At 40.9% G+C, this 12,524-nt stretch overlaps 1 protein-coding gene across 2 annotated transcripts; it reads right to left on the minus strand.

The window, feature by feature from the left end:
• Nucleotides 1-536: 536 nt before the first annotated feature.
• Nucleotides 537-12,326, minus strand: LOC125382015. 2 transcript variants are annotated; one of them, XM_048399522.1, is made up of 9 exons: nt 12,180-12,326; nt 8,468-8,572; nt 5,990-6,051; nt 5,392-5,441; nt 4,508-4,600; nt 4,021-4,194; nt 2,113-2,231; nt 1,377-1,578; nt 537-995 (listed from the first exon to the last, which is right to left on the minus strand). In XM_048399522.1, the coding sequence occupies exons 2-9, from the start codon at nt 8,564-8,566 to the stop codon at nt 889-891; spliced, it is 906 nt and encodes a 301-aa protein (XP_048255479.1). In that variant the 5' UTR covers nt 8,567-8,572; nt 12,180-12,326; the 3' UTR covers nt 537-888. The 2 variants fall into 2 exon arrangements, with proteins under 2 accessions (XP_048255479.1, XP_048255478.1); XM_048399521.1 differs by having other exon boundaries at nt 12,194-12,315.
• Nucleotides 12,327-12,524: the final 198 nt, after the last annotated feature.

A 12,524-nucleotide genomic window follows, 5' to 3' on the forward strand; every position in this document is an offset into this window, starting at 1 on the left:
CAGATCTGAGTTCTCGCTGCCGCTAAACTAAGTCCATTGGACAAACAGATCTTCAAATGCCGTATTTAACATAGACTTACGACTATCGCCAAGGTTCGATTATTTCACCTCGTGTGGAGGGTATAATGTATTACTCAACGAGAGACATTACACATTAGATGATCATGTCAGCAGAATATGTCTTGAATGATCATCACGTTGCGAATAATTAAATGTATGAATAAAAACAGAACGACAAACCCTTTTTAGTAATACATGTATATTTTTATTTGAATTATATACTATAATATAAAATATATATAAAATAGAACAAAAGCTATTCTGAAACTAAAAATAATATAAACTTGTGAGAATCAAATGATCAAGGGACTACAGATGAACTGAAACAGGATAGAAACATTGGAGATTCTTACTATTAACTTGCATCATTCTTCTTATATAACTACAAAACTACGACCTACGCTAAAATTAGAACACTAGAAAAAACATTTTTTTCATCCAGTGAGATTTCTCAATGCATGGAGTGTCTGGTACGAATACGGCAGTGAATGGCTCTACCATCTGATCTATTAATACAGCAAGGTACTGGTGTCCAGGACTACGATGGATACTTCAGGTAAACAGATATCTGTGGCAGAACTGTGTACAATGTAACCTCGTTATTCAGGACCCCGCAAATCCGGAAACACCCCTAAAATATACCTGCTGGAACGTGTATACGATGGGCTGACAATCCTTAACCATGACTCGTTAAATCCGGACATTGTGCTAGTTTTGACGCTTTTACCGGGAACATCCGGATTAAAGATGTTTCGTATGTTGGTCAGGGTTGACTGTATGTAGAAGTTGAGTGTTGAAATACAAATATCTGTAAGAGTCCTTCCTGAGTTAATGGTTGCGTCTAGTCTTAATGTCTCGCCACCAGGGATTAAGGCTGTCCGTCTTCAAGACCTCTTGAGGCTGTGATGCAGGAGGCGGCAGGCATCTCACCTTATCTGAAAGAGTGTGTGACTGAGTGAGTATGATTTTACGCCGCTTTGTGTGTGTGTGTGTGTGTGTGTCCGTGTGTGTGTGTGTGTGTGTGTGTGTGTGTGTGTGTGTGTGTGTGTGTGTGTGTGTGTGTTATATTAAGCTAAATATAATCAATGACAACATATGTATTTATGATCTTCCATTTTGTTCTATACAAAATTGCCGTTACGACGTAGTAAATCAATAATCACTCACTCAGTCACTCCATTATGTCATAGAAATTCCGTTAAAAAATACTATTTTTTCTGTCCATGACCCATAAGCAGGTGTTTGGTAAAACTATTAACTTTAAGTGAGGAATGCAGTTCCCTTATAAAGTGATATGAGATTGATTGTATACTCACAATTATACTTGACCTGGGCATTAGTACACAGGGAGTTGTAACCGCCAGACAAATAGAGAGACTGGAACGCTGGATTCCACCAACTTGGGAGTTCACTCCCCTTCTTGACCATGACCCCGGCCCCGCCCTCGTCACACGAGAAAATGTTGGGCAGAGTGTCAAGACCAGTGATATTCGTCCGCGGAGAAAATAGTGCCTGGGCCTGAAGCGAAAAGATTGACCATGGTATTTATTTTTCGTACTTTTCTTATCTTTCTTTTGTAAATTTCTTACCATTTAAAGTTTTTATTTTTTTTGCCCTTTTTGTTTGTTTCATTGTTGGAGGGTCTGTGGAGGAAGTTATTACAATCTATTTGATTATTTTGTTTGTTTCATGGCGTGGGTACAGGGTAGTTGAGCAGAGAATGCTTAGATGCTATACATTAATAGTACTGAACTCATTGCATTCATATAACGAAAAAATTACACGGATGGCAGCAGTAAAGTTTCGATATCGTCCTGACTTTCCTAACATGTTTCAATCAACATTTACCATCCAGAACTACGTTTCACAGGGGATATTGCCTGGGTGAGATCAAGAACTGCGTCTTTATGTAACAACGGAACAGAACCTTTTGTTTGATTTGGAATTACTGTTGATAAAAAATCAAATTTAGATTAGTCTCAAATATCAGAATAATATAATTATTTTTAAATATTTTTATTTTATGAATAATATAAATATAATATAATCTACCGTGTCACTGAGCAGGAGTCCCTTGGCGTCGGGGAGGTTGGCCGCGACGATGATACGGTCGTACTTCTTCTTGAGACGGTTTAAACACTGCGCGTTTGTAGGGGCGCCTGTCAGATGAGCTGGAAGAGAGATATCTATCCTTGAAACGGAAATGATTACACAAACTAAACATATTAATATAATAGTTGGAAAGGTCCAATCCCTCTGTAGTGTTGTTTGCTCGAATACTGTAACTAACGATTTTTCTACAATCATCTGAAAGGACGGGAATCATTGGAATAAATTAGTGTAGAGTTTCATATGACCACCCTTGTACAAAGAACTTAAGGTATCCTATCTCTAGCCTAACACTCTGAAAAGTAAATAACAAAGATAAAAGCTCACGAAAACACGATATATACGTGCATTTCATAATTTCATATCGGCTGCTCCACTCTTCATTTTTATACTTTGGGTCTGTATAATATACTCTTAAAAAAAGTAAAAATTTCCAAACTTGTAACATATATTAGTTTCTGGTAATAGCTGCATGATAATAATGAACGAATTGGGAACACCGGCAATGAAGCATGACAGTAGATGTTCTGACCGCCAACGATCTTGAAGGACGACAGGGGTAAAATGGGAAATTTCAAAGTTGACGATTTTGGATCAGTAGTGCGTAATGCCGCCACGATTTGTCAAATATTCATACACTCGAATGAGTCTCCAAATGGCGCGTTTAGGGAGTTGAGACGGCCTATGACGATGACGCACACGTCTCTCTGTCATGTCCCAGACGTATTCAATGGGGAAAAGGTTTGGGCTCGTTGCTGGCCATCACATTCCTATGGATTTTCTGCTACTGGAGGTGACCATTGACGGTCCATGCACGGTGAGCATGGGCGTTGTCGCGCTTAAACACAAAACGTTGACCCACACGCCTTGCAAACTTGACAACCAAGGGTGTCAGCATGTTTCACAAAAATTACTTTCCAGTGACCCTTCCTTGTACTATATGGAGTTGGATTCGCTCAGTCACTGTGATGTCATTCCACACCATGACTGAAATCAGCGATGAAACTACAGGTTGACATTGATGAAGATGAGCGGAATGGCGACGATTTTTTAAGATGAAAGTTTGAATCAACTTGATTCGCCATTTTTGCCCGATGTGGAGCCTGGTTTCGGATCATTCGATCCTGTAACTCCTGTTGTTGACCTGGGACGCCCTGAACAGGGTCTGTCGTCAACACAGACTGTGAAACATTGAACGTATTGGCCACGGCACGCTTATTTCTGCCTGTTTCCAGCATACAATAGCCCGTGGACGCTAGTCCATACACAAACAATGTTTGTTTGTTTGTTTGTTTGTTGTTTAACGCCGCACTCACCAATATTCCAGCTATATGACGGCGGTCTGTAAAATAATCGTGTCTGGACCAGACAATACAGTGATTGCCATCATGAGTATCGATCCACGCAACTGGGATACGATGATATGCATCAATTAAGTCAGCGAGCCGGACCACCCGATCCCGTTAGTCGCCTCGAACGACAAGCAGAGTCGCTTTTACAGCAAGCATGGGTTGCTGAAGACCTATTCTACCCCGGATCTTCACAGGTCACACAAACAATGAATGAAATGAAGTAATACAACTCTATGATAAGCAAAATCAGTAAGATTGACAGATTAATCGACCTTCACTTGAAAGTGTCAAAATCAGGAATGACACCCTTTGCACGATTGTGGTGCTAGGATGTGGTTTGATGTTATGTTTTACAAAGATAAACATTCTTGCAGAAGATGTTTGGCGTAAACACTTATCTTTGTTATTATAGTTGGTATTATTAACATTTATATTTCAAGATTCCCTACTTTTTTAAAGATTATATATGACACAACTCAATATATTTGAAAGAACCCACTGAGTGTAAAGTTGGAGTAGTCGGCAGCCTTGGGATCGAATCCGTCGGGGTTTCCAGGCGCCACAGTGAAGGTGGAGACGGTGCTGAGATAGGCAGAGGTGAAGTCGAAGCCGCTCTGGCGGTCGGCGGTGATGGCGTACCCAGGACACGCGTCGAACCATCCGGCCATCAGTCCTGAGCGATTTAGAGATAACATAAAAATACTATCATCATTATTATTCAAGAAAACATTTTGCCATAAATATTGTTGAAACATTTTCACTCGATTGATTTCCAGAATATCAGGGACATTTTACACCGAAGGAATTTTTTTATGATTATTTTAAGAAGTGATGGGGTCAACCGATTCACTTCATCTTATATAATATTCAAAGGCAGACATATTTTATGTTGCTTTAAATGTCATGCTTAATGTGCTCGAGATGATATAGATGACTCCTGTCGAATTTTCTTCACGTCAGTGAAATCCGAACAGGTCGGTGCCCACCTCTCCCTGGGTAGTTGATGTTCCTGTTGGTGAAGGTGCACTCCGTGAACTCAGCTAGAACCATGGAACACTTCCGTCCCGCTACAGTGCAGACTGGAACGGAGAAATATTGGTGAAGTGTGTAGGTTTAATGTGTCATTGAACAACATTTCAGCCTGATGCAGACGGAATGAGACACGGGTCTGGATGTTTATTATGGTGAAACCAACGAGCACGGCTATGGTGACCAAGGATCATAATTGGATCAGATCAGGGTTAGTACCTGCGAACATCAGATCATGTCTTGGCTAAGGGACGCAACTCTGCACCGCTCCCGTACAAGCGGTTATACCTGAGTTATACTTGAGTTATACCTGAGTTATCCCTGAGTTATACCTGAGTTAAACTTGAGTTATACCTGAGTTGTACCTGAGTTGTACCTGAATTATACTTGAGTTATACCTGAATTATACTTGAGTTATACCTGAGTTAAACTTGAGTTATACCTGAGTTGTACCTGAGTTATGCTTGAGTTATACCTGAGTTATACCTGAGTTATACTTGTTAAACAGTCGTGTGTGCAACATACTAGTACTTCAATTGTGCAGTCCATCTCAACATCTGACAACTTCAGGACAGTACATGTAGCAAGGCCAGGGAACATTTGTGTATACAGAAAGGTACCTGGGCAAACAGACCCAAATTAACATGAGATTAAATTAAGTATTCCTTTCAGTCAGTCTAAAATACAGTCTAATTTTACAGACAATATGTATATTGGCTGAAAATTTGAAGAAAACTGGCTGAGTGATATTGTCAGACTGAAATTTTCAGTCAATATACATATTGCCCGATCATAGACATTGACTGTAACATATATACGATTGGTTCGATGGTTCCCCTACCTGCATTAACAAGATCAACATCGAACCCCGTCAGCTGTCCCAGGTCGTCTCTGCAAATAGTACAAAGGGGACAAGTGAAGATCGCATGAAGTGTATAAGTACAAACAACTACGTAACTATTATTTAAGGATTGACTGTGACTTGAGGTATGAAGCGAAAAACCGATGTGCTACGCGAAATAATACAGTTTGCTCATCAATCCTTATAATTAAATTCGACAACCAAAACATGTTCTGTTACAATAGATTAACCAGAGACAATTATATAAATCAAAGCAGATATAAATGATGAGATGGATAAACATTCCAGGCACAGGAATACATACTGTGGCGTGACATGAAACAGGTGATTGTTTAATTTATGCACATAATTTGACACGCCCACAAAGTCATTAGCCAAACAATGGAGAGTAGCATCAAACAACGTTTATTGGACCTGTCAATCAAGTCAAGAGGCGAGAAGAGCTGCAACAGTCAGACTGTAACGAACCGGAACAATTATGTCCGGGAGAAGGCGGCTGTTTCAAATGACACCGTCAGTTATCGTCAGATAAAACTCCCCGTGAACGCAAGTCCGTAGTGGACAAATGTATACTTACAAGAAGTTGTACGGGCGCTTTCGTCCACCCACAGCAAACAACCATACTTTGTTTGGGTCTACCTGAATTCAAAATGCATTATTTGTTGTAAAAGATTCCCGCCTAGGTCTAACACGCAGCACGCGGAAACTAATGTCAGTGAGTCAGTTGGATTAGCGAATTTCATTTTGAGAGGAATATGTCATTTCCGAATATCTTATCGAACGAACGAATAATCATGTTCGATGTAATATAGGGTTGTTACCAATGGCAACATTCTTGTTATCGATTTTATTTTGACAATGACACTATTCTGGTAATATAACTTGAGTAACCAAATTAGAGAATGTCCGTTAATATAATTTGTTTGTTTGTTGTTTAACGCCGCACTCAGCAGTATTCCAGCTATATGACGGCGGTCTGTAAATAATCAAGTCTGGACCAGACAATCCAGTGACTGACATCATCAGCATCGATCCACGCAATTGGGATCGATGACATGCACCAACCAAGTCAGGGAGCCTGACCACCCGATCCCGTTAGTCGCCTTTTACGACAAGCATAGGCGCCATTTACGGCAAGCATGGGTTGCTGAAGACCTATTCTACCCCGGATCTTCACGGGTCACCGTTAATATAAACCATATTGTAATGTTAAGAGAGTAAAATCACGAAGTCCAGTCATACAGAGTACGTCGTCTTATGTATAAAGAATCGATACGGGTTTTGAACCGTACACAAACTGTATCACAAAAAGTGATATAACACAATGATTTGGCGATAAGGTCTCTAGAGCATTGATAACAGTGACCCTTCAAGGAGTGACACACAGAAGCTTATAATAAATCACAGTCAAGGGTGAAAGTCCTCTTAGACCCGAAGAGCAAATTCAGGCTACCCGCCCACTTTCGAGATGTTGACCGCGATATATCACGATGTGGGAAACAACGTACTGGGTATACGTGTATGTGAATGTATGTACACACGACACAGGCACGATGTCGTACGAGCACATCATGAGCTTACTACGAGTATAACACGAGTTTAGCACGATGTCGGCGCGATGTAATTACTACGAAATCATACCGATGTTGGCACGATATAGACTAGTTTTGTAAGGGTTGAGTAAGAGTAGTTACGAGGTTACAGCGACATTAATACGATCTCTACGTGTTTATTGCTTTAACACGACTAAACCGCAACCGAAATAGGACCGATTTTTGTCGCGTTTGATTGGAATTCGCAGTATAAACAACACGGTGCTTATCGCTGTAATATGGCACAGCAGCAGCTGACTGGTGATTTCCAGGACAGGCGAGTATGTGTGAGTGAGTAAGGTTTAACGCCGCTTTTAGCAATATTCCAGCAATATCACGGCGGGGACACCAGAAATGGGCTTCACACATTGTACCCCTGTTGGGAATCGAACCCGGGTTTCGGCGTGACGAGCGAACGCTTTAACCACTAGGCTACCCGGCCGCCCCTCCACAGACGTAAGCGAAGGGAAGAGAAGGACCGACGTTGCGGTCAAGTCCAGCGCAAGGCTTGAGTGAGGACTTCTTCGACACCTTGCAGCAGGAGCCGGCACGAGAGGACTTATTTAACTCGTTAACTTGTTTGTTTATTGTTTAACGCCGCACTTAGCAATAGTCCGGCTATATGACGGCAATCTGTAAATAATCGAGTCTGGAACAGAAAATCCAGTGATTGACATCATGAGCATCGATCCACGCAAAATACATCACGAGATCTTTACGAGTGTAGTACGATATACGCTAACTACGAACAATACCGAGCACAACACGAGTATAACACGAGCAGGACACGATGTAACACGAGTATTGGAGATATTTTGAACATGTCCAAAATATCTCCGACATAGTTAACCAACCTCGATCTCGTATCACGAACACAAACGGAGCTAAGTGCGAGTCTATCACGAACTCATCCCGATGTATGACGATCTTTCACACGAGCTGAACAGTCTGATATGTCGCGGTCAACATCGCAAAAGTGGTTGGGTTGCATGATGATGCACTCGTGATCAACTCGTGTCATTCCGTGACAATCCGAATAGCGAGTGGGTTACGGAAAGAGGCGAGAAGTGACGAATTCCTAATGCGGGTGTACATGATGACATGACAAACCCAAATGGTTCAGGCAACTCAGCCGTATCTGGGGTTGTCTATCACAGCCATTTTACAGCTGAAAAGGAACTAACGAAGTCAACTCCTTACGTATCATCACAAATACAAACATAACACAACAAAACGTGGCACCTAACAAAAACAAAGTTGAACCCTGTTAAACCGGAGGGGCCGTTCTCAGGGAAAACATCTTGTTTTAAAACAATCCTGATTAACGAATCGGGTAATGATCTCTGTATAAGTTCAACCTCGATATTTCAGACTTCGTTAATATGGAAAACCAAACTCATGATGTCAATCACTGGACTCTCTGGTCCAGACTCGATTATTTAATCTCAGGCGGAATAGATTACCTGCTTGACATCTGCGTGTTGATGAAATTCTTCTACACGGGTCACGTGACATCCCGACAGCGAGATGAAGATGGACAACACTAAGATCACTGCTTCCATTCTGTCCTGAAATCATACAGAGACGGTCTCCATATTTTAGTCAATTACAAATTATATGAACCCCGAAAACAGAATGAGCTACTAAAGCTTGGTTACTGTCGTGGACATGCAACAGGGTTCCAGTTTCATAACGGCGGCCTGTACACAAGGCCCTAAAGAAAGATCCACGGCAATGGAATACGTCTAAAAATCTCAAGCAGGCCGCACATTATAACAACCACTATGCCGTCGACCTCGTGGAAGGTTTTAGGTACTGTTGACCAATTCTGCCCTTAATCCCAAGGGGTTCCTAAGGAACATACCAATACAGCTCGTCCGTTATACAGTAAACTACGGTTATAACGAACACGCTTATAACGAACTGACGGATATAACGAACTCACTTTTTGGTCCCGACTACTTGCTGTAGTCATGCTGTAATGTACTTATAACGAACTACGGTTATAACGAACTAATATTAGTAGTCCCTTTGAGTTCGTTATAACCGTAGTTTACTGTACTGTAATCAAACTGTTAATTGTAAGCAGGGACTGTGTATATTATATGTGTGTGTGTGTGTGTGTGTGTGTGTGTGTGTGTGTGCGTGTGTGGGTACGTGCGTCCGTGCGTGAGATGCTCTTCTGACTTAAAAAAACCCAAAATGTTGCTTTAGATGTTGCCTAGACTAACATTTAGTCTCTGAAATCATATATTACACAATATCCTTCTTGGCTCTAAAAATAATCATTTTTTCCCTATGCTGATTTCAGTGTGGAATAGAGCTAGCTTGAGCTGGCTAGACTTTCTGTTGTATGCGTTTCTAGGTTAATTTTTTTACATAAAATTAATATTGTCCACGGTCATGGTGCAGGACTAGATGTTGCCTTTTGATTATTGTTAAAATGATATTTCCTTCTAATTTTGCCCCCTAATTGTCGTGGGAAACACATTCCTTCGGCAACAACTACCAACCACACCAATCATTCCTGAGTTTCTAGTCTTCACTCACACGCAGACTCCCTCCCTCGCGCTCATCAAATCCCCTGTCGCGCCGTTCGTTAACCCTCCTCGTTACACCGCATTATCAGTGGAGCGTACTGATATAAAACCTGAACACCATGTGACACACCGGACATGAACACCGTGGTTAATCAGTGGTGCGCGAAATCTGTAACCATTACCTCGTGTTCATACTATCAGAAGCGATCTTGAAAGGTTCATCCTCGTTATTCCTGAAGATTCACGTTCTGTAAGAAATCGCCCATTGTGTTTTCACAGGGTGTTGTATTTTAATTATTTTCCAACACATGCTATGTCTTTTATATAAGTTTTTTTTATATATGTCTAATGGTGTTTAATCAACGCAGAACATCTATCCAAATCTTTTTAGTGCTTTAGTTGGAAATATAATTATTTCTAGATGTAAGATGCATGTTGTATATTCCAGTTCTACGTTTTCTTACATAATGGCGGCCTGTATGAAACTGGATCAAAATATACTCAGAGAGAGAGAGAGAGAGAGAGAGAGAGAGAGAGAGAGAGAGAGAGAGAGGGAGAGGGGGGTGGGGTGGGGTGGGGTGGGGTGTTAGTGCGTGTGTGTGTGCGTGTGTGCGTGCGTGTGAGATAGAGAAGGGTTGGGGAATGTTACCGCCTGCCATGCGGGAGCCGTACAAAAAAAACCCAGCATATATTTTCTCAGGACAAGTCTTATCACCTGATCCAATTTAGTCCACACACAAAAGTAATAAAGATTTAAAACCATAATTATGATTTTCACTACACATCGTTGCTCTACCAAATCTTCGCATGGAATACATATTTGTTTTTCGTTCATCTTGATAGGTAAACACATTTTCTATTTTTAATGCAGCTGCTACTCTGCAGAGATGCAGTTGTGTTATTGTCCGTCGATAGCACTCAAGCCTAAATATAGTGCGGGTGCACCAAGAAAGGGCTCCATAACTTAGCCAACTGGGCTATCCCAACCCCTAATGGCAACAGGCATAAACTTTAACAATTGTTTCCTAGATGTTATTAGAGTGACTCTTTCACTTTGTATTATTCAGACCGCCTCCGTGGTTTAGTGGATAGAGGATCTCGCCACATATCGGAAGGTCGGTGTTTCGTTTACCGCCCGCGTCATACCATTATACGTTAAAATGGTACTTGTTGTTACCCTGCCTGGCTCGGCATTTTGGAGCATCAAATACGGGCTGGTCGGCTCTGAGTCAGCATACTCTGTCTGAGTGGGGTATCCATATTAAACTGCGGCATGGTATTTCAGTGTGCTAGCACCATAAAGCACACAATTAAACAGCAGCCACACACAAACATACACACATATAACGTCGGTAAACCCCATTTTACCTCGCTTTGTATTTAATTCGAGGTATACATGCAGGGAGTGACAATGACCCTCCGCTTGGATACTTGACACATGGAATGAATTATATAATGTTAGGATCACTCTAAAGAAATATATGTTTATAATTTTTTTTATCACAATTTCCCACCATACTAATGATACCGATTTTGAAATACATTCAATGTGTATAATTTTTGTTTTGAAATTTGTGCAGGAAAGTTCTAAAAAGGATCAAACAGACAGTGAACAGTGTTTTATCGGCAACATATACAGTAAACTACGGTTATAACGAACACGCTTATAACGAACTAACGGATATAACGAACTAACTTTTTAGTCCCGACTATATGCTGTAGTTATGCTGTATATATGCTTATAACGAATTACGGTTATAACGAACTAAAATTAGTAGTCCCTTTGAGTTCGTTATAACCGTAGTTTACTGTAATAGATACCGCCCTTTGTGTCTCTACCCCTGATGATCCGACTGATCTTAATATTAATTTTGACGTCAAAAATTGTAATGATATGTCAAACACTGAAGAAGAAATTGTACGCGCCACCAAAGTACAAAAGAATAACAAGGAATGTGGCCAGGATAACATATCAATGAATATATTAAACCTTCAGTGCCAACATTTTTACCCTTGTATGCCAGACTATTTTATGTTATATTTCTACTAGGATGTTTCCCGAACACTAGTAACACGGAATTATTCGTCCGATTTACAAACCTAAAGGACGTACAGATGGCCCTGGAAACTTTCGGCCCATAAGTCTTATAAGTTGCCTCGGAAAATTGATTACCCCAGTGCTGAATAAAAAGGTTAATGATTATGTTGAAAGTAATAACATTCTGTCAGAATCACAAGCAACATGACTATTCCACAAAAAATCATCATTTTACCATGTATGCAATTATTGATTTTCTAACAAATAGAAAGAAAAAATGTATTGTGGTATCATTAAAAAAGCTTTGGACTATCTCTGGCGTATAGGTTTATGGAAAATACTTTTAGCACAATGTGATGATGGGTAACTTATACGTTTTATTGTTAATATGTACGATGTCATTAAATCATGTGTGTGTACAATAGGTGTATATTCTGAATAGTGTCCTTGTCTTATTGGTGTCCGTCAAGGCGACTGTTGACCGCGTTATAACGGGGAACCAAAGGAAGCACAGCCGACAATCGTCCGCAAAGCTGCAGAGGTTGCACTTGCTCGTGCTGCACAACGCGTGATGAATGTATATAGAATACTACTCACCGTTAGTGACCTACCTGGTGGAGTGTGGACGCCAGACGCCGTGCCGGGTACTGAATGAACGGCTTCACCTGCACAGAGTGTCGGCAGCTCTCGGTCACGTGGCCATGTTATACAACGGTCTGTTTGCGCATACCACGTGACCCTAGGGTCTCGCTACTTGCGCACTGCGTTCGTGTGTGTATTTGGGTATGTTGTATAACAGGAGTAGTTTCAGTTGCATAAGAGGCTGATCAACTACTTTTTACAGAACTTCATTTGTTTGGTGTTTGAGTCTTCCACTCGTATTATGCAACGTTCTTTCCTGCCTCAAATACTGCAGAGATATACAACAGCAACAAACTACTA

The sequence above is a fragment of the Haliotis rufescens genome, unplaced genomic scaffold (assembly GCF_023055435.1).
Source record: "Haliotis rufescens isolate VD_foot unplaced genomic scaffold, xgHalRufe1.0.p SCAF_2, whole genome shotgun sequence".
NCBI lineage: Eukaryota > Metazoa > Mollusca > Gastropoda > Lepetellida > Haliotidae > Haliotis > Haliotis rufescens.